This window comes from Fulmarus glacialis, unplaced genomic scaffold (assembly GCF_000690835.1).
Source record: "Fulmarus glacialis isolate BGI_N327 unplaced genomic scaffold, ASM69083v1 scaffold44618, whole genome shotgun sequence".
Taxonomy (NCBI): domain Eukaryota; kingdom Metazoa; phylum Chordata; class Aves; order Procellariiformes; family Procellariidae; genus Fulmarus; species Fulmarus glacialis.
The window spans coordinates 1-25,621 of NW_009230977.1; the positions used below are offsets into that span (position 1 = coordinate 1).

A 25,621-nucleotide genomic window follows, 5' to 3' on the forward strand; every position below is an offset into this window, starting at 1 on the left:
CCCTGGTTGTCCCGGACATGGCTTGTGATAGAAGCAGTGTGCGCACTGGCAATAAGACAGTTCTCCTGGAAAAGTTCTGTGGTTTCAGGCTTACAGCATATGTCCAAATTGCTATGGATTACAAAAGCAAATTGATCCAAGAGTTTCCATTTCAGAACTGCAAAGACTAAAACCTGCTAGAACACAAATATATGGAAAAGTGACCTTCTAATAAGCTTTTAGCTTCTCTCTCTGAACTCTAGTAACAAAAAATTTGAAAACCCCAAAAGTGAATAAAAAAATCAAATAATGTCATTAAAGACATAATTACCACGCTGCATTAAAAACCCCCTAGAATTACAGCTGAAATTAACTATGTATAAAGTAAGTTTCACGAGATACTTGTCAGTTTTGCACATAAGCTTTAGGCAGATATATCTCTGAAGAGACTACAACTTGACTGGAAACCAGCCTAATTAAAAATTACAACTAGAATTAGCTTGATATGAAGATATAAAAGTTAGAATTAAAAACAACCAACCTGAAAAATGGAGTAAAAAAATCCCCAAACCCAACAATCAAACTTACTGATTCAGTTCTGAACTTGGCTTAGCCACAGCTGATGTCGGTCTGGTTTAGTTGGCGTGTAAGTTAAAAATTCAAATAGAGTTCATGTCCAGATCCAGTTCAAGGAGAAAGGGGATAGGGAAAACAACTAGAACAGGCAACCCCAGAAGAGTTCTAGGCACGTATTTTCTTCAGGTTTGACTCAACCCCAGTTCTGAATCTCTTGTAGATTACATTCTAAAAAGGCTTTCTGATGTATAATAAAAAATAAAAAGAAGTCACATGCATGCAAGAACTGCTTCTATTTTGTCAAAATCCTAAACTGCCTCTGGTAGAACTAAGAAATACTAACTTATAGAAAGTTGTATTTTACTGTAGTAATTGAGAAGTCACACAAAATCTTGTAACTCCCACCAACAGTAAGTTGCAAAGGAGTTAAGATCGGTGTCCTATGTGAACTTGATTATGTAGCTAAGGAAGGAAAAATAACAGCTGTCCATAAGTTTTGGTGTTTAGTCAAAATTATGACTTGTTTATAATTTGGTACCAATATTGACTTTCTTAATGGCTCCTGTCATATTTAGCAAACAGTATATCAAGCAAAGCTCTCTAAACAGTGTAAGCCTTCACTGCACATAGAGTTTTCATCACACTATAAAGCTTTTACTAACACATTTTATGTCTTTTGGCACATGGCCAAAGTTTTTTTTTCCCCCCACTATTATGATCTGAAGGCAAAAGTTGACTTTCTTTTTATCCTTGACAAGCACCTGATGACACTGTCTAGAAGGCCTTCACAAAACACATATACTGCATGCTTCGCAAACTATAAATTGCCACCCCAAACATGTGAGTAATATACCTGGTATGAATCACTGATAAATTCCAAAACACGATCCCAACTGGGAGCTTGTATCTGTTGAGCTAGCCTGAAATGACAGTTTACAGTCTAGCTAGTGTAGAGAGCCTTGTCTCTAAATAGATGCTGCTTTAAGACGTGAATCTGAATTTCTTTTCTGAGTAGAAAAAATAAGATGACAGAAACATACATCATATTCTTGCAACACAAGTGAAGGGAAAGATCTCACATTTCCATTCATATTTTAGAAGGTATGTAACCTTCATATTTTAGAAGGTAGAAGGTAGAACTCTTACCCTATGAACTTTTTTTAAAAAAGCCTTTTTAAATTTTCAATTGATTGACTCAGGACATGCCATTTACTAAATTATAAATATGTAAGCAGATACTGATGATCTATTAAACAGATATTTTATGCTGGAACATACAGAATAGCAGGGTTCTTAATGAGGAAGGACCAATTCTTGCTGCCTTTTTTGGGCAAGACCTATGGAAATGGTTGAGTAACAGAATGATGTTTTCCTACTCCCCTCTACACTGAAATAATTTAATATTTGGTTCTGCCAATCTTAGGATACAATGTACAATAACAATATGCTGCTCTGTTGCATGCTGTCTGAACCTGAACTTAATGTAACTAATTAAGAACTTGCCCAAATGCATGCATAGGCTAGTATGATTTTTTTCTTTTTTTTAAATACATTGTGGTTGTCTCAAGGAGAATGGGAAATATACTCAGCTTCTCTAAAACAACTACATTAAATACATAAGCACTGTTTCTAGGAAGATTTAGAAATTAAATACTAATACTCCCTGAAGGTTATTAGAGCTGTACAGTAGTTCAAAATGTCTTATTTGTAGAAAACTAAATTTAGAAATATTAAAATACAAATGTTTTAAGAATAAAGAATTCAATGAAGGCGTATCTTTCAAAACAAAACCAAGAAAGCATAAGTTTGTTGCATTTTTGAAGACACTAAACACAGATACTAATGTTTAAGAAAGGGAGAATGCAAAATCCAAAAGTGTTCTGACTGTTACAGTTCCAATCCTATAAATATAGCAAAGGATAGTTCTTTAATGTAACAGACTTATTATTTGTGGAAAATTACACAGCAATAATGCTTTTTTATTTAAGCTATTGAAGTCTGGGCAACACATACACTGAAAGAACTACAAATAATAATACTAAATGGTAACTCTAGAGAAATTATTTTCAGTTTTTAAAAAGACTGTAGCTCCAGCTAACCAAGGTATTGGCAGGATGGTTGAGAAAAAAAAATAACTACATAGTTAAGAAATTAACTGTTTTGTACAAAACCTGTTTTAACCTATTCCTAAATTAAATAGTCCAGGTAAATTCAGCTTTACAATCATTGGCTTCAAAAACCAGTTTTGGGACTTCTGCCCATCTTTTCCTTCCCTGCACAATAATAAATGAGTGGTAGATCCTGGTTTTCAGTTCTGTATCATCTTAAGGTAGAAGCATTTCTTTCACGCCTAGCTCCCTTTCTCCCTTGGCAGCAGAGGATGGAAGACTATTGAGCCTACCCTCTCTGAAATGTGTTTCTTTTTTTTTGTTGGAGGAAAAAAAAAAAAGCAGAACTAACAGAATTGGACCACAATCTCAAATTTTTTTTTTTTTTTTAACTGCAGGTCATTCTTCCCTTAGCTTAGTTTTATTCTACTCTCCTTCATTAAAATATGGGGTGAGATTACCTACCTCTGCCCAAGGTCTGGAGAAAACTGGCATCCCAGTGAAAGGAACAATGTTACGCTTTTAAAAATCAGCTTTATGTTCTCCAAATTCTTGGATGCTGTGAATGATGGAATAAGTCAGAGAAGCCCTCAAGTAAATCATGGCTCTGATGGGCTACCTCCCTCGCATAGGCGCTTGAATTTCAAAACTGCTTGGAAACCCCACAGGGCTGTGCAATACACAAACACCTCCACTCTTAATCCCTATGAACAACATCTTTGTAGAAGTAGATTTTCATTTGTAATAGACAAATCACTGTCTTTTACAATGTTAAATATTATTATTATTAATAATAGTTTAATACTAGAGTTCTGAAGCTTTTTCTGCCAGAAAGGGGACCAAGCAAAGGAAGCTTCTAGCCTCAGATCTCAAAACAACACTAAGTTTGGTGAGTAAGATCTCGGGTCTATACACATCAGTAACTTCTGAGACAGGATCTCCTTTTGATTTTGATATTTATTTGTTTAAAAACACAAAATACAGAGACTATTATGGTTGCTTTTTTTCCTTCAAGTTTCTTTTAAAGATGCCATGAACAAGAAATACGATAGATGCGTGATGGATTAAAATCTGTTTCTAAAAGTAAAACAATTACTTAAAATGGACTAACAAAAATATTTATGAGTGAACAAGTCAAAAAATCAAATTCAGGTGTTCAAAAATATTTTATTGTCATGAGATGACTTACTTATATAAGAGGTGCGAAGCTTTTTCAGAGACTCTGAATATAAGTTAGAAAGGCCGCACATGCAAGAGGCCACAGTCAGCATACCTTTATGAAGCAATGAGAAAAGGAAAGACAGAGACACTAACAGTACATTTGAGACAAAAAAGCCAGCAGAATAACTTGTATAACCAGGTTTATGAGATGCTCTTGCCATGCAGATTGTTAGTATTAAAATGTAAGATGAAAAAATGTATGATTTCATGTAACGTTTATATTCATGAGCAAAAAGGACTCAATTCATGAACACCTGAGACACACAGGTGTAACTCAGAGTTATGCAGATCCAATACATTAAAAAAACAAAAGCCAAGAAAACAAAGCAAGTAATGGGTAACACTACAAAAGGCAGTTTATAATCTAAAGGCATGAAGCAGAATTTAAGCTCTTTACTCCCAAGAGGAATTAACACAGTCAAGTTACTTCTTTCTCTCAAGAAGTAATTTTATTAATAAAGTTTTTATTTATTAGAAAAAAATATTTTATCTGACAGGATAGCAACTGTGTACGTTCTGCTCTATGTTAATGATTTTTAGACCAGTTTCCTTAGTTGAAATAAGCTGACTGGTGCTAACTAAATCTTTCTCAAACCAATGATTTACTAAAATACATCTTAGAGCATCCATTTCAATTTGAATAAAATATTACTTAAAGAACTTACCTGGATGTTATTCTGGATCTCTTAAAATAAAGCAACCAACACTAGAGCATGGAGAATTTTTTTGAACAGTTTATTTCCTATCGAAAAATAATCATTTGGGGCAGCAGTGACATTGTTTATCATTCTGTCTTTAGCTGTTTTCCAAGTTAACTTGAAAGTATCCACTACATAACAAGGAGGAGAAAAAATTTAAAAATACTAAATTTTCCTTTTGGCAATAAAAAGCTTGGCATTTTGACTGAAAAGTCACTTTCCTCCTCAGCTGCAAAGGAACACCCTTCTCCAGTATATTTTTAAATCAAAGTTCTTTTTTCAGAAAAGATTTATTTTAACAGTTTGTATTTGGAAGTTTGTTTGGTTCATTTAAATCAAAGGCTTCCTCTCAAGCAAAACATAACAGCATACACAACATAAGCTAAAGCATGTTATCAGGGACATTTCTAGTCAAAGTTTAAAATAGGAAGCTAACAAATCCCAGCAGATACACTGGCTATCTGCAAACAGTAATGGGTTTATTCAAGCATATGATATGGGTAGGTTTATCAGAAATACCAGGATACTTCTACTTCTTTACGATGTGTTATTAAGCTAAAATCTTGTAAACTGCATAAATCCATTGTACATTTGTACCTGTATCTATTCACACAGATAATATTTTCCCATCTGCTTTTTTTTTTTTTAAAACATACATCACACTGAAAAATAAATAATGATATCAGGCATCAGTAAATTCCGTTAAGCAACAGTTTTGAAGGAAACATGAAGTAACAAACCTGCAATAGTGACATTAGGGACAGATCAAGAAGAAAGGATGAAACCACAGTGGAGAAAAGTATGCTTGTATTCAAAGAATATACACTAATAGCCCAGATAAGCTCAGAAGAAAGGCACAGTTGGTTAAAAAAAGTTTTGGGTTACTCACCTCCAGATGGTTGCCGAGTTTTTCGGGGAGATCGTGGCTCCCTGCGATAAGGATCATTGGAGCCATACAGTTCAATAGTGCCTAGATTCAAGAGCACTGTCTTCTGGAGGTAATCAACCATGGCAATACCATTACAGTTTCCAAAAACTACTCTGGAAAAAGAAAAGTGGAAGGAAAGATAGTGCTAATCAAATGTTGGTGAAGTTTTATATCAGTACTTGTTGCTGTTCATCATTTTAAGACTTCCTAATTTTTATGAATTACCCTAAATTACACATCTGTATAAATTACTATGTTAGAATGCAGTATTGTTTAATTGTTCTCTTGTAAAAAACACGTGACACTGAGTAGAACAGATACCTGTCATTGTACTTGCCAACCTATCTGACAGAGCCTTTAATGATACTTACTCTTGGTTGTACCGTGCCAGGTGAGGAAGAGTAATGCTGATTTGTTTCTGATGTTAGCACCATCAGGATCAGCCATGACCCAAAAGGAATTATCTTTTAAGCACAGGAGACTGATTGCCTTTCGTGTTGCTGTGCAGCTCATGTGAACACACATGGAGACTTAATTTTTAAATAGATAATTTTAAACCACTTTAACAGTATAATGAAAAAACTGTGTAGCATATACTTACAGGCCGTACGCCGAGTTGACTGCTAAGCTGGTTATCTGTTGAGGAGGTTCTCCACTCACCCACACTAGCTGGATAACTAGCTCAATTTGGTAGCCTGGAGACTGCTTGAGAGGAGAATTTTTAACTCTGCAAAGTAAACAAAACATGATATCTTTTTATGACTCTCCACAGCCTCCATTTTTTCCTTATGGGCTCAGAATTCATTAAATTCTACACCATACTAGACTTTAGAAAGTTGGAAAATTGCAAAAAAAAAAATCAACACAAACACCTAAAAGCAACCAGAAAAAAAAACACATTGGAACTGGTCATTCACTTCTTTAAGGGCCCTTTTGATTTGTTACCTAATTGAAAATTAATTGAGCAATGATCACAAATACTTCATTTCTTCCCTCTTCAGAGCAAGGCATAACAGCGTTAGCATGCTGTATTGACTTGAACAGATAAAGGTGTTCAGTGTCTAAAAGGAAGGTGTTACCCATTCTTTTCAGAGTTCCCAGAACTCTGATTTAGAGAATGGAAGGGGGTGAGAGGTGCACATGGAAGAAGAGTACTGAAAAGGGAAACAGAAGCACAACATACTGAGACAAATGCAAACAAAAAGCTGTGATATGGTAGAAAAAAAAAATGAAAGCAAGGTAAATTATTATAATGGTAGACCAGTTGTATGGAATGAACCTGGGAATGGGGGAATTGAAGTTCCTGGAAAGATTTTGTTTGCACGCTGATGAACAAACTTATGAATGACCTGCAGAAAGGATTAGGTCTTTCACCTTTTAAGGTGAAAAAGGTTACGTAGAACATAAGCTCCTCCGGTTCCTGAATTCCTCTTATTTTACCCATTCATTCTCATCAATGCATGTTTTGGTTTGCCAATATTTTGCAAAAATTCAGAATTTCCCAATTTTTCTACTCCATCCAGTTTTCTTTAGAAAGACACTTCTGCAACTCACTACAGCCAATAAGATACAAAAACTGATAACCCCATCAGAATTAGTTATTTTCTGCATGGATGCCCTCAAAGAATTGAAGTCCAAGTTGGGACCTTAAAACTTCAGAAAACAAAGAGTACATACATATCTTAATTTTATATCTGAAAATGAAGTTCAATATACATTTTGTAAGGAAAAGGTGATGGTCCAGAGGCCTTATAATGCACTCTTGTAGAAAAGTAAAAAAGACTGTCTTCTTTTAACTTTCATTTCTCAAATGAGTAAAAAAGTTCACACACGAAGAACCTTAAGGAAAAATCTCCCAATTTAAAAAATCTGAAAACTGGTTGAAGACCTACACTGCGAGCACTATGAGGCATCATGCAAAATGAAGATCCATGAGAATGGGACATTTAGTTAATTTTGTTTCCTGTACCCAAAATACAAAGTAGTTCCCCTGAAGAGTTAAAAAAAATATGTATTTATAAGCCCCAAAAGAGTTACCTCTCAGTTAGTTATTTGTAAGCATTTTCATTGCTTTTGATTTGGCTCTAAAAACCTAAGGTTCTGGAAAACTAGCAGGTGAAATCTATTCAGACATACTTGGCCTAAAGTTAAGGAGAGCCACAGAACACTAGTTGCCAATTCATTTCAATGGACAATAAGATTTCAAAGTAACTATATTGCTGCTATTGAAGATGTTTGCTCTAAAGCATGAGTACCTATAAATATACTAACATATATGCCAAAGTTTCCTAAAGCAGGCAGCAGTTATAAGGCAAGATTTTTCAGTTGGTTTTTTTTTTTTAAATCAGCTTATGAAGTTTAATGAAACTAAGATCGCAAAATTAATTTCTTAAAACAGAACTCAAATTTCAGATATTTGGAAAACATTGCTCTAAGAAATACAACATTTTCACCAACAATGACATTTCTGTAACAATATCAAAGTACATACATTCTCATCACATGTTCATGTGAAGTTTCACACCCAACAAAAGTATAACAGAATATACTTACTTTAAACATGGGACATTATCACGAAGTCCATCAGATGAACTGCTACTAGTAGATGGATGAGACTGGGGAACAATGGATTGAGGATTGGAACCTGTGCCTGGAGTTGGTAACGGTGGCACCTGCTCACCGTCTGGAGATTCAACATCATTTATTTCATATAACAGACGTACTTCCAGCATCTGTAAATTAAAGTAAAAAAATTATCAGTAAACTCTGCCTTTCAAAAAACTAGATGTGAAATAAATGAAGTGCAACTGAAGATACTAGTGATAAAAGTGACATCCAGGACTTTTCCATCTTTTAAAAGAAAACAGTAGTTTAACAAACAGTGCAACCTAAACACACACATGTAGTCTCCAGAAATACAGAGTCATACTAATTACTACAGACTGAATATCTGAAGATTGCTAAAACTTGAAAATCTAAACTATTTCCCAAAAGTTAGCTGCTTAATATCGGAAAGAAATTAAATACTGGATGCAAGACCCATTTAATTATAATTCTGTGGACATAATAAATTTTCAGTTATGAAGATGACTTGTTTTATGTAGTTCAGGAATGCTACAACTAAGAAGAGCTGAAGGCATATAGACAGCTACACTTTATACTGTTGTATACATGGGACTTAGTTCAATGTTTGATGCTGCACTGAACTAGACCATACATTTTAAAGAACTGTAAGTTCATAATGATTTCAGATTTCCTTCTGCTGTATTGATAACAATATCAGTATTAATTGTAGTGCAGCGTAAAGAAAGTTTTCCACTCTTACTCTCATCATCTGCAAAGCAGAACTTAACTCACGGACTGAAACAAAGAACTATACAGTATTTTTTAGAGCATTCCTAGTACTGAAGAATAGTTTGCTAGGGGCTGATTTGTAAAAATCATTTAGAAAAACTATTCCCTCAGAAGGGAATGTACTTGTATATAGCTAAACACCAGAAGGAAAAAGAATATGCCTCATCTCCTTAAACTGAGACTTACCTGAAGGGGGCAGAATAAGGGGGGTGGGGGAGAGAGAAAAAACCCAACTACATTATGATTAATGCTTTACTTAAAACATACAACATTTTATAATTAAATGGCTTCAAGTTAGCTTTCAGCTCATACATTCAGATAAGTAGTTGCATGTGTGTGTCTGATTTAACAAAGGACTTCTCAAACCTTTGCAATATAACTCGTCATTGTATCTTATACAGAATATAACAGTGACACAGCAAAGTCCTTAACAGACCTTAGGGGATGTCTGGCACACTTCTACTTTTCTAGCTTTGCATGCTGCAGAAGTTTTGCCAAGGCAGACGGTAATTATTAGGAATCAAGGAAAAAAGGAATCAACTCCCTAAAAGCTTTGAAAATTCTTCAACTCCACATCTCATTCACTTCTGTTTTCATTTTACCTTTGATACAGCCAAGTTTTGATCCACTATTTGCTTTGATAGATGAAGAACTATTATTGGCTGCAAAACCTGAAAAAGCCAATGAAAACCAAAATCTTGGTGTGCAATTTTCACTTTTGCTGAATTTCGTAATTTTTCCTCCACAAAAATACATTGCCTTGTTTTAAGGCAATTGTTTTTGTCCATTTCACTAGTAAAATGAAAGACAATGAAGAAGTAAATTGCTACAACAATCTTCTTATAGCTAAATCCTACAAAGTTAAAAAATGGTTATAGTAATTACCGGAATGACTTCTGTTGTCACTTCCTGCTTGCTGAACCTGTAAATAATGACATGTGCAGAAACTCCAGCTATGCACAGCATTCTACTTTCTGGACACCATGAGATCATCTGAATAGCGTATGGATCTTCATCTACTATATCTGTATTCGGCCTGTCATCTTTATTCCGTGATTTTTCAAATACTTTGGCTGTTTTTAGCTTATAGAGTACTTGAAGCGTTACTAGGAACATATCAAAAGAGATAAAAATTAGTTTTGATCTAAAAAAGTATTTTTCTCTTGTTCATTTTTTTTATAATTTAGAAACTTCTCTTCATAGATAAAGCCACTATATTCAACAAAAGAGGACAGAGTAGAAGCACTGAATATCTGTGTTGACTCTGCCCGTGCAGTGCACCACTTGCCCAAGACAGGATCAGTTAGTTTAAAACAAAACAAAACACAACACCACTTTTCCTGAGAGATATATACTAAGCATCAGTTATAAACTAAGTCCTCACAGCTTCAAGGCTTAACTATACTTAGGGATTTCTTTATAATAACATCTAGTTACATATACCATACCCACAACTTAAGCCTATCTATGGCAGAGAAAGTGAAGCTCCTTTCCTTTCTCCTTACAGTATTTCAAATCCATGGCCTCTCACCTCTGTTCTCAGACTTAACAGCCCCAGTTCCTCCAATTTTTATTTTACCCTGTCTGATCATTCAAAAGCGCTGCCCTCTGATCAGTCCACATTTTTCTTGATAGCGTGTTTCCTAGAACTGTTCTAGTGAGGTCTTGCCACAGTTTAAAATTGTGAAAGAATTCCTCAACGTTGGTTTTACAGATATTCCCACTTATTTATCCCAATGATTTCTTTTTTGTACAACACTGATATTGCAATCCATTAGACCTCCATTTTTTTTTCCCAGAACCCAGAACATAAGTTCTGAGTGTAAATCATTGATCTTATACTCAATTAAATTGTCTTGGATGCTATTCAAGAATTAGTAATAGCATTCTCAATTGTAATTTTAATTCTTTCTTAAATTTTCTTTCAACTGTCTTGGTGTTGCTTTCAAACTTCACAGGCATATTCTCTAGTCAATGGCCCACAATTACTGCTACAAATACTAATCGTATAATTAGGAAAACTTAATTTATGACCTCCTTTCTCCTCTTCCACATTTCAGTGGTTTTACCTGAGTCACACTTCTCCAGCTCATCTATAAGACTGTGCTATTAGAGAGATTTAAAAGTTTTAAAATCAAGATACAGGATACTTGCAGTTTCTCCCTTAACAGGTTTGTTTATCTATTTTAGAAAGAAACTAAGTGTCTTTAACAGGATGTCCTTTTGACAGATCTATGCTGAATAGAATTTTTAAGCACACAGAATCAATCAGGTTTGTTTTTTTTTTTTTTCCCCCCTCTCCCTCTCCCAGGTTCCACCCCCACCCCAAACTGAAATTAAAGATCTGTAACACTCCAAATACTCCTCCTCCCGGTTTTTAAACATATACATTGCATCTGTTCCCTCCCACACCCACACAGGCCTTAGCATTTTGGAATCTCACCAGTCTTCCACAAGTTTTCAAAGACAAACTGATAATGATTCCAAGATTGCTTCAGACAGCTTTTAAGTACCAAGAATAAGGTTAGTCAGAACTAGATTAATTAAAACATCTAACTCTGTGTAGTCCATTCTAATTTGAATTCTTACTGCATTTCTCACTGTTAGCTGTGTAGACCATCAGATGCAATTGACCCTTTAACTGAAGAGAAATGTAAAATGACACTCTTTAGGCCTGTTCAATGTTCCACCAAAGAAATGCGTCTTTATTTTACCGTTTTTCTGCGTTTCTTCACAAATGCCTAGATCATTTTATTAGCACAAACTACTACTGGTTCCAATTCTCATTTTTAGATACTGTAATTTATGGGGAGCTGATGTCTTACAAACACATGCCTCTCTCCCGTCTAAAAAGACAGAAATAATTTATTGAAATCCAATTGTACTAAAAACAAATGCATTTGCCTGTCATGCATCTCTATGCTCAGTAAGGTGCTTCTGAAGGTGCTTCTAAAAAAATTTTAGAATTCTTCCATTCTAGCTGGCCTTTGGACTACCAGTGCATTTTCATTGAGGCGGTAGAAACAGTGAAACCATTAACTAAGAAATAATGTTAATTTTATTTAATTTTAAATCAAAGTTTCCTATGGAGTTACTGACTCTACATGAGGCAGGAAATAATGAGAATGATCAGTCTGCAATTACATTCCATTAGAAAAATCAGTAAGTTTAGAAAACTCCTACTGCACAGGAAAAAAAATCTCTACTGAAAACACTTACTTGCTGAAGCATCCCAAAACTTGATTGACCCATCAGCATGCCTATGAAATATTAAAAAATTAATAAGATGGTAAAATCGTTAGTTGGAGTGTTAGACCTCTTTGCTACTGATTAGCAAAATATATGGCTAATATTCCATTTTTATTAGTATTCTTAGTGACACTTTATTTTCACAATTTATTGGAAGCTGACATTTTACAAACATGTGCCCCAACTAACTTTGGACAGAAGGGATTAAAAAACATTTGGAGGCTAACTCCCTGAAATTCCACTGTACTAATACTAATTTACCTTTTTAAATACTGATTTCAGTAACCTGCATTTCCCATAAGCAGTTTGGTATACCTTACCATGTGTTGTTTCTTAAAAGATGCCCTTTATTTGGAGTGACACTTGTAAAGGAGACGCCTAAATATGCTGTATTTCAGTGTAAATGAGTCACCTAACTTGTTTATTTTATCCTTGAAATTGAGAATCAGATGACTAGATTTTTTCAGGACTGTCTCTCCAAGTTTCTGCAATGTGTAGTATAAAGTGATGGTAATCCTCATTAGGGCTAATGGGCTATTCTAAAAAAAAAAAAAACCTTCAGTAGTGCTCTCACTTTCAGTGATGCCCTGCATGGTTATAAATTAAATTTTATTTACACTCCTTAGAGTAGTATTAGAAGGATCAGTCTCAAAAGAGATCAAAATGAACAGATTTAAGTATTTGGTTGTCCTTTTTGAAATAAAAAAAGCTTTGCTTCCTGTTGAGAACTGAAGTCAGTAACTATTTAATGGACTTCCTATGCTTTAAAACACTACTCAACTATTTTCCAGAAGTTGAAGAATAAAAGATAAATTTCATTCAGGATATATTGATAGCAAGCAGACATAATCACAATGCCACACCATAATAATAATCCCCGTAAAACACCTGCTATCATTTGGTTCCTACCTTCTCTTCCACATTTTGCTTTACTTTCTTATTAACGCCTCAAGAAGATTATGCAAATGACTTGTCTGGTGAACATAATTTCTTAAATCATTCAAACCACTTTTAGAACATTGTTTTCTATAAGAGGAACAAAATATTTTCACTTCTATTTACTCAGCTAAGGAAGTTATTACCACACTACGGTGTCACTTACCCTGTAATAATTATCTCTGGATAGCTCTGAGTGATCAAACCCCAGTTGCCTCCACTGATAGGCCATTCCTGGAAGATTAACAAATACACTGAGGAAGAAAATATCATACAGTGCCAACTTAAGTCATTGAAATTACTGCAGATACTGCAGATTCCAGTATTACACATGATTTCAAAAAGTAATTAGACAGACCCACTGCAGAGGAAAAAGAAAAAAAAAAATTCAACAAGGGCTATAAACAACACCTCTGCTCCAGGAAGTCCCTTAGCTTCCAGTGATACAGCAATCAATGGGAGCACATCAGGGAAGCATGACTATAGGCTTGACATATACTATATCCTCCCTAAACATCTGCTATTGGCCACTGTCAAAGACAAGACAATGAGTCAGATGGAGTTTTGGTCTTAGTATGGCCACTCTTATGTTGTTCAGAGCTGTTGATTTTCAGTATTTTCAAATACATATGTACGCACTAGATGTTGTACCTTCTTACTGTAACCTTGACGTTTCTGTCGCGCACCAACTGAATAGAGTGCAGGTATGAGGTCCACAGGACAATCAGCAAAATATTCACAACAGGTAACCGGAGATTCATGTATAGTCAAAGGATAGGGATTCTCAAATATAGGGTACCTTTAATGGATGAAAGGGGAAGACTGTTAATCTAGGAAAATCTTTTTTTTAAAATGCAGAACACAAGTAAACCACTAAAGACTAAGTTTGCGTTCTTTTCGTATAGAGGAAAATAAATGCATAAATATACTATGCAACTTCACTGCTCATCCAGTACACTATCAAGATACTGTAGTACTCTAGATGGAACCTGACATTTGTACTGTTTCTAGAATATTTCTAGAACACCGCTATGCCCTATAGTTTTACATTTTTAAAAGCTTACTATTTCAATGGCCTGTAGAAAAACTGAAGTTACCAAGTCTTAATTGTGGTAATGTGGAGCTATGAATTTATTTCTAACTCTTCAGTCTATTATTCCAGGGAGAAAGACAAGGGGATTCCACTTCTCACTTTGTTTTATTATACTGTTCTTAGACAGAAAGTTGTCCAGCACTTTTCATAACCTACTTGCACCTCCAAGATCAATTTCTTAAAGTTATAGATAGCAATACTCAGTTACCAATTAGAAGCAAACACACACACATATACTCCCCACCACCACCTCCATCAGAAAAGTGACAGAGCCATAATGAGGAAAAAAGCCAATAGTAATAATAGAGGTAAATGTATCTGTGTTCAAAGAACATTTATCTCCAGAGAAATGCATACTATGCATATGCTCCCCGCCCCCCCCCTTTTTTTTTTTCAGAGGCAAAAAGGGACAGAGTTTCTCAACACATCTAAAGGAAAAATTAGCAACAACAGATGAAAACATGCTGCATACCAATAAATTTATACAGAGCTATCTGGAAAGCTAAAACAATCTTTAAAAATAGAATGAAAAAGAGGCTTCATTTTAACAAAATATGATAAATCCATATGACAACACTGGGCAAAAGAAAACCTCCTGTAGCAAAAAAATCTATTAATTTTGTTGCTTTTTTTAGCTGTGAAACATTAATACTTTGCAAGTCAATCATACAAAGACCATTATAAGTCTTCTAAAAACATAACTGCTGAAAATGTTTTAACATGAAATAGAACAGCCTTAACATAACTTCAAATTTCAGGCACTGCAAACTATTTCACTTAAGAAAAAAAGCCTTGTACAAATCTTTTTATTTCAAGCTCATTAAAACTTGTTTTATTAATCTTTCAGCATATGAATGTTGGAAGCTTAATGCCATTGGTGTATCAGAAACAAGTTTTGGATACAGCATATGGCCATGTAACATTGGAAAATCTAAATGAAATTGCTCAGTAGCTACAGAGATATTAGGACTAAACTTGACCTTCTTCCAAATTCAATAGACACTTCATTATCTAAGATATCACCATTGACTTTGAGGATACATATTTACAGGTTTTTGGTTTGCCCTAGAAGGATGTTCTTCACAAGGATTTTTTTTCTTCACTGACCACTGATGACTTTTAATCAGGAACATTACAAAGATCTTATCCGTCTGGTTCCTCTGCTACTAATCCCCTAATAGTTAGTTGTTACTGCCTATACTGATTTCAAAACCCTTGATAAAAAAATTTGTAGGATACAGAATTTTTAATCACCACCTAATAGAGTATACGGACTATTCCACGGGCAAAGTAACAAGAGACTCAAAATGTGTAAGGCAAGTATTAGTTGTGAAAACTGTAATAGGATACTACTTTTAAGCAACCTCTCACCACACTAGTAAACCAGGGAGTAGATGTTACCATTCTAATTTTATGTATATGATATTTATTGCATCAGTATCGAGTTACTTTAAGCAACACAGATAGCAATTCATCTGGCAATAAAATCAGCAAATATTTATGTGATGACAACAACACTCAGTGTCAGCCAAAATTACTTGGCTTACCTGAACAGTTGTTCCCCCTGCTCCCTTCCCCAACATTCCGAGCTCCCCTCATAGCACTAAGGAATCAACTTCAAAATAAACTATGATAATTAAAAAGCAGCAGTGATCTATAAGTAATTTCTGTTGGTCAATCAAGCCCGGAAAAAGTCACACAATATTCTACTCATCTAGTACACATTAATTTGAGAAAAGTTGATCTACAAATATTCTCAGTTCTGCTAAGAAACCTTATATTTAATATTAAAAATGTTATGTTATGGACAGGGAGGTATTACAGTAGATTAAAAAGCTATAGAGCAGAACAACAGGCTGATCACTGCAGCCAACCATTAAAAAGACTACACAAGGTTCTTACCCATTTTGTGCAAGGTCAATCAGTACTAAGTCCTTTTCTAGGAGAACAACTACAGCATATGGTTCCTGAAAGTCTGAAAACAAAGAAAAAAGTTACTTATTGGTAAATGTAGTTCTTGCACGCACAGCCTCAAGAATGCGATCAGTCCTTACACTCTATCAGTCAAGAATAGAAAAGACACTTAGATGACTATAATTTCTGAAGGTATTTTATACACTCACCCCCCTGAATACTCCAAGTTAAGTCTGGAAAAGCCACACTCCCCCTTTAATTCAATATTCTCAACTCTCTTCCAATTTGCTAGAACCATTTAAACAGCTCAAATAACAGGAATAGGAACATGCAGAGGAACTTGTATAAGCAGTATTTCTGAGAAAGAGCCATTACTGAACAATAACATCCTCCCACCCCCAAACTGCTTTTCCTCATATTCTGTGGGGTTTCAATTCTAATTGCTTACAAAATGCATTGAAAGACAGCCAGCTTGACACTAGAATAAGAAAACTGAAAGAGTTTCTAAAGTTTATCTTGCCTTCTTTCAGGAAGATCTGAAATTCTGAGCTAAGCAGACAGCTAAAAACATTGGAGTCATTGGCAATATACTGCTATTAATCTGGGACAACTACCTAAAATATGACAAAAAAGTCCCCTTCTGCAGAAGAGAGATTACAGGTTAGTGATGAACTTCATGTGAGTATTGGAATGAAGTCACTAAAAGTGAAGAGTACTATACAAATGCCAATCAAGATTTAGCATTGACTGGAAAGGTCTTACGTGCTCAAATAAATATTGGTGAGCACATCCGCTGCAGTAATTACAGCTTAAAATTGTAATGTTACTTTTTGTCTGCACATGCTTTTAGGATTAAAAAAAAGGAAAAACCCTGCAACTAGTAATTGGCGTTCTTCTAGAAGCAAAATAGGTTTTACAATAAACTATTCTATTATGATGCTTTGGGAAGTAAAACATACTTCAGACAATAGGGACAACAGATGTTGCCACTGCAGTCTGGTCCCCAGAGATAAAACAGAAAGGCAATAGTAAAGAATATTCTGATGTGATAAAACTCCCAAGAGAAGAGGTCAAAGTACTGGGGGGGGAGGGGGGAGAGGGGAGAGAGAATCTTTACAGAGCTTACCATTAGGATATGGTGTTTCACAGAGGGTTAGAAAATCAACAATAGAATAATCCATTTCTAGCACAGCAGTACTTTTCCCATGCATAACTGTTAAACAGGGTCTTCTTCCTACAGTGTCATATGACAAGCCTCCTGAAAGAATGATGAAAGGCTCCCTGGAATAAAGCAGAGGCATTTAGGATCAAACCAAGATAAAGAGATTGGGCAGTTTTTGTAACATTATAATGAAGTTCAATGAGATATCATTAGAGATACAATTAAGAATAATGCAAACCAGCTCTCCATGCAATGTGTAGCTTGGGTGTGTGTTTCAAAACTTAAAACCCAAGAGTTAGAAGACTATAACTCAAGTCATACATCTCTTCCAAACCTTTTGTTCTATTTTGCTTATTTAACCAATCTTTGCAACTGCTTGCCAAGATGAGATTTTTTTATTTTGTTAAACTTTAGAATTGTTTCTTTTCTACTGAACTGCAGATGCAGATTTGCGAACAGCCTCATTTATCCATAATATAAAATATTACAGCAGGATCAGGAAGAAATAGTCCGACGTACTTGCTGTACAGAATTACCCTAAATTTTGAAGGATGAACAATTTTGCAAATAGCGTAAAGTAATTCTGCAGTCACAATAATATTGAACTGTCTTGGAGACAAAACCAGCTGCTTGATAAGCTTCAAAGACCTAACATCTTTTAAGAAGCAAGGACATAAATAAATTTCCGTGGTTCTCTCATCACACATTTACTCTATAGACATTTTATCCATTTTCCCCCCTGCCACCATGCACAGATTTCAAGGAACTACTTCTATGTCATAGACTACTCCTATTGCATAATTAAATGGTTGAGTACAGCAAAGCAAAAATATTTCTTCTTGAGAAAAGAGACTAGAGGCTTCCCTTAAAAAATTTTTTAAAAGTCTTTACAGAAACATATTTTTAAATACATCCATATTTTGTCCAATATGTACAAAATATACAGTTTAGTATTTCATTTATTGAAAAACAAGATGAAGTAAATATATTCTTTTTACTAGGTATTTTTTTCTTTCCCAATTATCAAAACTCATCACTATTTTAATACTGTTTATGTTTAAAATAGGGCATAATACTTTTAAAAGAGTTGTTCATAAGTATACAACTCAAGAAATTTCACCCATTATTGACTATTGCCTCAAATTCCAGGTTATATTTCTGGAGAAAAAATAATTACTTAGGGTGTGAAAGTCTTCTGATGTACTTTATGCTCACTGTAGGTAGGAATCCTACCCTTTGTTTGTGTCTACCTTGGAAGCAGCTAGTATGTCAGTATCTGGAGAAAATCTCTAGGGGAAAAAAGCCATACTGACATATTGTGAAAACAAAGCTGAAGAGATCTTGTATTTTTTGTCTTTTCCTATAACACCATCTTTCCCACACTGTCAAAATGGCTTTCCCTAGTTCGCATTTGAAACATAAATATGACAGATTAGGTACATCTTTCTTCCTGAAAACTGTGCGTGAAGAGTGTAGTTTACGCACATGCTGCTCTTCATGAGTTTAAGGCTTGACTGAAATGTACTCTGTGTTTGTAGCATTGAAGGCAAAGCAGACCGAGATAGTCTTTCAGTTTCTACAATTATCTCACAATCTGCCTGATCCTTCAGAAAGCCCTATGACTTGAAGAGTTGATAGGATCAAAGAGTTCTGCTGGCTGAGGAAGAGATCTCAAAGGAATGGCCATAAATTAGACCATGGGTCTACCAAGTTCAATATCCTGCTTTCAACAGTAGCCGAAAGTGTATTTCTAGAAAAGGAGTAAGTTTTCTCCAAGTTTTCATTCAATCTCAATTCTTCATGTTGGAACTTCACACAATCTTTTATAGTCAGGTCTGTGAAGTAATTTCAGGAAAAGGACAAACTTTAATTTAACCTGATATTTTTCAGGATGTCGATGAATAGAAAAATACTGATGTGATGTACTTGCAGTATCTCATTGTGCTAGAATGATTTATTGCAGTATTTTGTCTTCATAGAATCATTTTTTTTTAAAAAATAATGCTGCCAGGACAATTTGCAGTAATTATTAGACTTGCAGGTTCACCAAGATCAACTGACAATAACAAAGTGACAAATTTCAGTTTCTAAGTTTCATACATCACAATGAAAATTGCATGCTGGTTTCTCCTGGTTTTATTTTTCAAGGTAATCAGGTTGCTTTGGGCAGGCTTGTCAGAGTCTGTTTCCTTATGAAGCAAAGAACGGAAGAGCTAAGAATAGATTACGCAGACCTGTCACACGCATTTTTCACAGGTGGGTCAAAGATTAAAGTTGACTTTAGTTTGCCAGAAAGACTAATACAGGTTTGTGTATGAACTTTTCATATTTTCATTAAACCATGGATTTACCACAAACACAAACTGTGCATTTTCTAATTAAATACTTGAAGTGTTGTCCTTCAGTTGTGATACATATTAAAAGGTGAATGCACATGAATGTTAAACAGAAATGCATAATTTAAAAGAAAAATAAAAAAAATGTACTTTACAGTAAAATAGATGAGATTGATCCAACTTTGATAGTTACATTTTACCTACATGAAACAATGGAAAATATTTAACAAAAAGCAGTGCTTAGCTCTTAGAGAATTGCTATATAGCATTTTTAGCAGCTGCTAATACAGAGATTCTTCTTCAAAACAGTTCTGCTTCAGCAGGTATGGAAGCAATCCCTTAACATTAATTTCCTCATCAGTTAAATCTGTAAAATCACTTGGGGAACACTATAAAAAAATTCACTACAGAGGGGGGTGATGTTTCATTGAAAAAAATTTCAGAAAACACAGGATTAGGCCTTGCAGTGTGTGAAAACATAATACAGCTGAGAGCTGAGTGGCTCACAACCCTGGAGGATGTTTCTGCTCAATTTTAGAAGTAAATTGTCAAATGTCAGTCAGTTTCTGGCAATCCGGATATGAGAAAGAACAGTATATACAGAAGTCAGGCCATTGGTATCCGTTGGCTTACTTTTCAAACCATGGGTGAATTTGTCAGGAAGTTAATCCCCTAGTAATAAAGGTGGAAAAGACTTCAAGAGATAGTTTAGCTTAAGACTGAAATCTTGAAGTAGTAGTGAAGATAAATTACAAATTTTGGGAAGTATGCTTTTGAACCGACAAGCTCACAAAACAAAGTAGCACTATTCAAACTAAATTAACAGATCAAGAACTTTTACTTACCTGGAGACCTCATTATTATTGTAAACTCTGGGTGCCAATTATATACATTCATCTTGCTAAGCGGTACTGTTCTACAGTTAGTCAATGACAGCTACGTTAGCTACCCTTTTTGATTATCGTTTATGAGGAGACTTTTGAGCTGTAATTTCTACTACACAGAGCTCTAGTAGCGAGGAATAAGCATAGGCAATTTTACCATAATGCTAATATCAACCAGAGTAAATACTATAAGGAACTGAATCTGGAGGGGAAATGGCATTAGGAAGCTCAAGAGCTTCTCTAGATTCACTTTAGACAGAAAAGTACGCATAAAAGGCAGCATGGAAACCATTTCATCAAGCTCAAAAGGTAACCTACCTTTGGAACTCATTGCTTTGCAAAGAGATGGAGTATTTTAGATAAACTTAAATGGCTGGAGAACAATGACATTATGGTCTGGGATTGGAAAATTATGCCAGTTTTCTCAAGGAACATACCAAGAACTTGCCTTTTCAACCCCCTAGCCCAGGTACAGGACAACTGTCAACAGTAACCTTTCTACATATATTCTCCCAGAAATAAAGCTTCAGACATACTATTGTTGTAGGGTAAACAACTTTGGCTTTGGAGACTTCACAGGCACTATCTGCAGGAGACTTAAAAATCAAATAACCGAACAACAGAAAACCCACAAACTTAAAAGATAAATAGGCAGTCTGCAAGAACCAGAAAAAGCCTCATGTCCTCCTGTTTCCCTGACTCCAGCTTCACAATATGGAAAACATAATGGAGGAAAAAAGTGAGGAGGAGTTAGTAAGAGCTGCAACACTAGGAAGAACAGTGTCTGTAGCCCCTACTATAGGTTGCAATCAATTATGTTCCTTCCTTCTGTGTGGTTCTGGACACATTTTCTCAAAAAAAAAGTTTATTAGAATTAGAAGCAGTAAAGAAAACAAGTGAGAGCACATCAAATGAAGTGTTTTCCACATGAGGAGATACTGAAACAAACCTAGATCCTAGACCACTCTGGATAAGGGAAGAGCAAGAAAGAAGGAGTGACCAAAAGATGTTAGAGTTCCACACAGAGCATGGAAAAAGTAAACACGGAACGGTTACTCAGTTTTTCACAATAAAGAAGTTAGGTGAAATAAATTAAATATACATTAAACAGTACCTCTTAAGTATGTTGTAAGCTTTGTGGTTTTGTTTTCTTTTGTGGGTTTTTTTTGGTTTGTTTTTGAAGAACAGTTAGAGCAGACTGCTATAGAAGCAAGTTTATTTGTTTTATTTCTTATATTCTTTCAGTAGCTAGAAAAAATTTGGTCCTGTCCAGCTACAGGACCATTCTCCTCTGTGCTACAGAAATTATACCATGAACAACAAATGACAGTGCTTTAGCTAAAAGTCAAAATTGTATCATGTTCATACCTAATCAATTTCAATTGGTAAAGAGAAAAACTATCAAAATTTTAAGCACTGAAAGGTAGTTCTGCCTTGCCTTAAAATTCGTGTACAAAGATTACAATTGAAACTGAAAATTGAAGTGTGAACTAAAGTACATGTAGCAACAAATGAATGGAGATTTTCAGTGCACTGCTTCACCACCACAGTGCAAATTTTGGTTTTTGTGGTTTTGGTTTTTTTTTCTTTTTAATTAAAGTTCTGGAAGAGTATCACAACAGTTACAGATTTAGAAGTACACTGAAGATGAAGAGAATATTAGAGAGAAAATAACAAATTGAAATGCATCAAAACATTCAGTTTGGATGAACATTGGAAAATGAGAGGTGTAACAGAAAAAAGCCCAAACTAGGAAAAAGTAGTCTCCCCAAAGAGCTATGTATTCTTAGAAATTATATTAGAATAAGCTTCTCTCTAAACTGTGTGAAAAGTCAACTGGTTTTCACATTGTGATATTATAATTGCATAGAACAAGCTTCGAACTAATCTTTTCCTTCAGAATGGCTATTCATAACAGAAGGCTTTTGATTGCAGAAATTTTAACTTGCTGAAGCTGAGACTACTTTTGGTTATCTGTATCTTTCTTTGGATCAGCTTTTGACATTTCAGTTGAGAAAGGAATATGCAGACAGATGTAGATGGCTGAAGTAAAATATGGCTTTCCAACTGACCATAAATGTTCATACATCTGGGAATTACCCACAGTCTTAAATTTCTATTAACGTCACTTTTAGCAAACAATAAAAATACACAAAGCCACTGATATTATATGTACGGGTATACCAATATATAGTAGAAAACTATATTACATCAATTAAGTAGCAATCTTTGGATTTGAATGCCTGGAAAGCAAATGAAAGCAATACAGAACCCCCCCCACCCCCCAAAAGTAAAAGAAAATAAATAATAATATGAAAAAAAGAATCAACATTTGCAAATAGCTGAACAGGTTTCCATGAATATTTTATCTTTATATTGCACTTTCTACTCAAATACTTTAAAGCACTTCAGAACCATAAATAAAAGAAATTTCACACAGTTCATTAAATCCTTCAATCCTAATTGCAGTCTTGGTAACAAAACACGCTACTCAAGATACTGCAATTCCATCTGAGCCTCTTGTTGCAATTACTGCTTTGTTACATTCTCAATGTGCATAATTAGGCACAATTTGCTGCATAAATTACTGCACTCTACCAGAAAAGCTTCTGTCAGTATTCAGAATTTAGAATATTAGCATCAGGCTACTACTTGTCAAAGTTCAGTTTTTCAGGTCTGTGCTTTAGTGTCTTCTGTGCTTTATCAGCCTTTTTTTCTTTAATATTCTCAAAAGATTGAGCAAAAATACACATGAGTTTAGTAGCATGGAAGAAGCATGTAGATAATGCATTAGCAGTATCTTTACCTAACTTAAGGTTTGTATATAGTAATTTGTTCACATATGTTTTTGGAGTTTATTCAGCAATATCTGATTTACCAAAACTATTTCAGCTGTTTTACCATAGCTTAGTACAATCAGGATATGTATCCCAACAACTGGGAAACAAAGTACATTCCTAGAGAGCTGCTTTTATTTTACATGTGTTAATTTTGCATACAAAACAAGTCTTACCCAGCTCTAGTTGTTTTATATTCCACCTTAAGGATAGGTTTGCAGGGTTCTGGCTTCTTTCCATCCTTCAGCTGCTTTCCTAAAGTGAATTATTTTCTTATATTAATCTTACAGTTCCATAACATGATGACAAATTATGAAATTCACTATGCAACTTGCAAAGTAGAACATTCATACAAGCATATATTCAACACCCCCAACAATTATAGAGTATGCCTTGGAATAATATAATTAAAGATTTGTTAAAACTCTCAATACACTAACCTAGAATATTTAGGTCTAGGGTTTTTTTCATTTGGTGGGGTGGTAGTTTTGGTTTTTTTTTTTTTGAAGTATTGTAGAATATTTGTTTTCAAAAATATAATCCTCCCCTAAAAAGTTGTTTAAGTAGCACTGGGAGATTTAAAATTTCTCATGTCTACCATTTTGCAATTAAAATTGGTCAGCTTACAAGTAAAATGAGGTTTATTCTGAGCATTACCCTTAAGGGCTAAGACTTGAATTCGAACATGAAGGCCTGCTTTTTCTCTACTGTGCGCTATTAGGAACTAAAGCTTCTACAGATACAATTTCCCATGGAAATTAAGAATATGGTGTAAATATGCATCTTTTCTATCTGAACATTGATAAAGTCTGATACAACTACAAAGTTCTGCAGAAGATTTAATTTGCATCCCAAGATCAAAATAAAAATGTTTAACAAAAGAAGCCAAAACATATTAAAATAAAGTTAGTCTTGTCTAACTAGTTTTACTACTACAGTAGCAGTCAGGTTTTTATTTTTGACTGCTACTGGATCATACAAAAATCCACAGCTTCCTTTTTCCACTCTAGTCCACAGCCATATAGTCAACATGAACTTGCTGAAGTCTCAAACGGTTAAACCAGGATGCTTAACTACAGCATCTTGTACTACAACTGTAACCTCACAGACTATCCTGTTACATTCACACTTAAGAATGTGAGGTAAATAAGTTGCTAAGACTAATTAGACACATGCACACCATGTAAACCTAGCATTTGTATAGAATTTTTTTGAAGAGCAGCAGCATATTTCACAGAAGAACAACATGTAATGTTAATTTCCTAGATTAACATTAATGCAAGATTTCTCAGAAGTGGGAACATCTTACCAGATGCTAGTCTTACTCTGTTACAAACCTTTCCAAGAATTTATATGGTAATCTACACATTTATACACGAAACAGATGCTTGCTTATATGTATTTTAAACAACATATGGGATTGTAATGTCAGGCAAAAAGCGAGCCCTGCAAAATATGCATTAGTTAATTTTGAGATCAATGCCATTGTGTGAAAGGTGAGCTTAAAGTTTAGAGATTTAGACAGAACTGCACTGATTTGGATTCTTATTTCATAAAGACTTATTTTCTTAATTAAATCTATCAGTATTTGATATGACAGAAAGTTTTTTACTTGCACTGCAAGTACATTTTTAATACTCGGTTTTGCAAAACACAATTCTATTAGGAATAAGTTCTCTGTGTTTTAAGAGCTGTCAAACACAGGAGGTATCTATTTTCATCTTACCGTGTGGAGTGATTGTCTGGAATGGTTTGGTAGGAGATTTTACATTCCATATGGTCAAGGTACCATCTGAGTGACTACAAATAAATTGTTTCCCTTCATGATGCCAAGCCACGGAGTGAATAGCCTATGCAAGAAAAGACAAAAAAATCAGAACAGTATAAATTGAGTATCTTAGTATCATTTCATCCTTACTCCTTCCTCAATGACATTAGACAGCAAAAGGAACTTAGAGAAAGTACTAATCAAATCATACTGCTCTTAGTATGTCCTAATTTACCCAGCAATATGATTGGGAGAATCCAGAGATTAAACGACAGATGAAAATGACATGAGTGTAGAGTCTCCAGAAATAACTTTTCCAACTTAAAGTAGTAGAAGATCTGGATATCTATAGACTACAGATTAACTAAGTTTAGTATTTCTTAGTTAAATTTAATCTTGTTCCCTATGTAGTGTGGAATCACTGTAGATTTTGTTAGAAGACAAATTCAGTCTACCAATATCACATCTACACATATGTAGCTCAGAAACCTAGACATCTCACATGAAGTCTCCTAGAGTCAAAGTGAAATAGTCTTGCTCATTCTGTCTGTAAGATAAATTTTTATTTAGCAAATAAA

General features: G+C 34.6%; 1 protein-coding gene across 1 annotated transcript; it reads right to left on the minus strand.

Annotated features, from left to right (window-relative positions):
* Positions 1–5,471: 5,471 nt before the first annotated feature.
* LOC104081598 (syntaxin-binding protein 5) lies at positions 5,472–25,125 on the minus strand (the record flags this gene model as incomplete). The annotated part of the gene is made up of 11 exons (XM_009584412.1): positions 5,472–5,623; positions 6,112–6,237; positions 8,064–8,242; positions 9,750–9,970; positions 12,084–12,124; positions 13,216–13,283; positions 13,701–13,848; positions 16,045–16,117; positions 17,183–17,337; positions 23,452–23,530; positions 25,002–25,125. Coding segments are annotated over 11 exons (1,366 nt in total), but the record flags the coding sequence as incomplete, so codon positions are not given.
* Between the last annotated feature and the right edge of the window lie 496 nt (positions 25,126–25,621).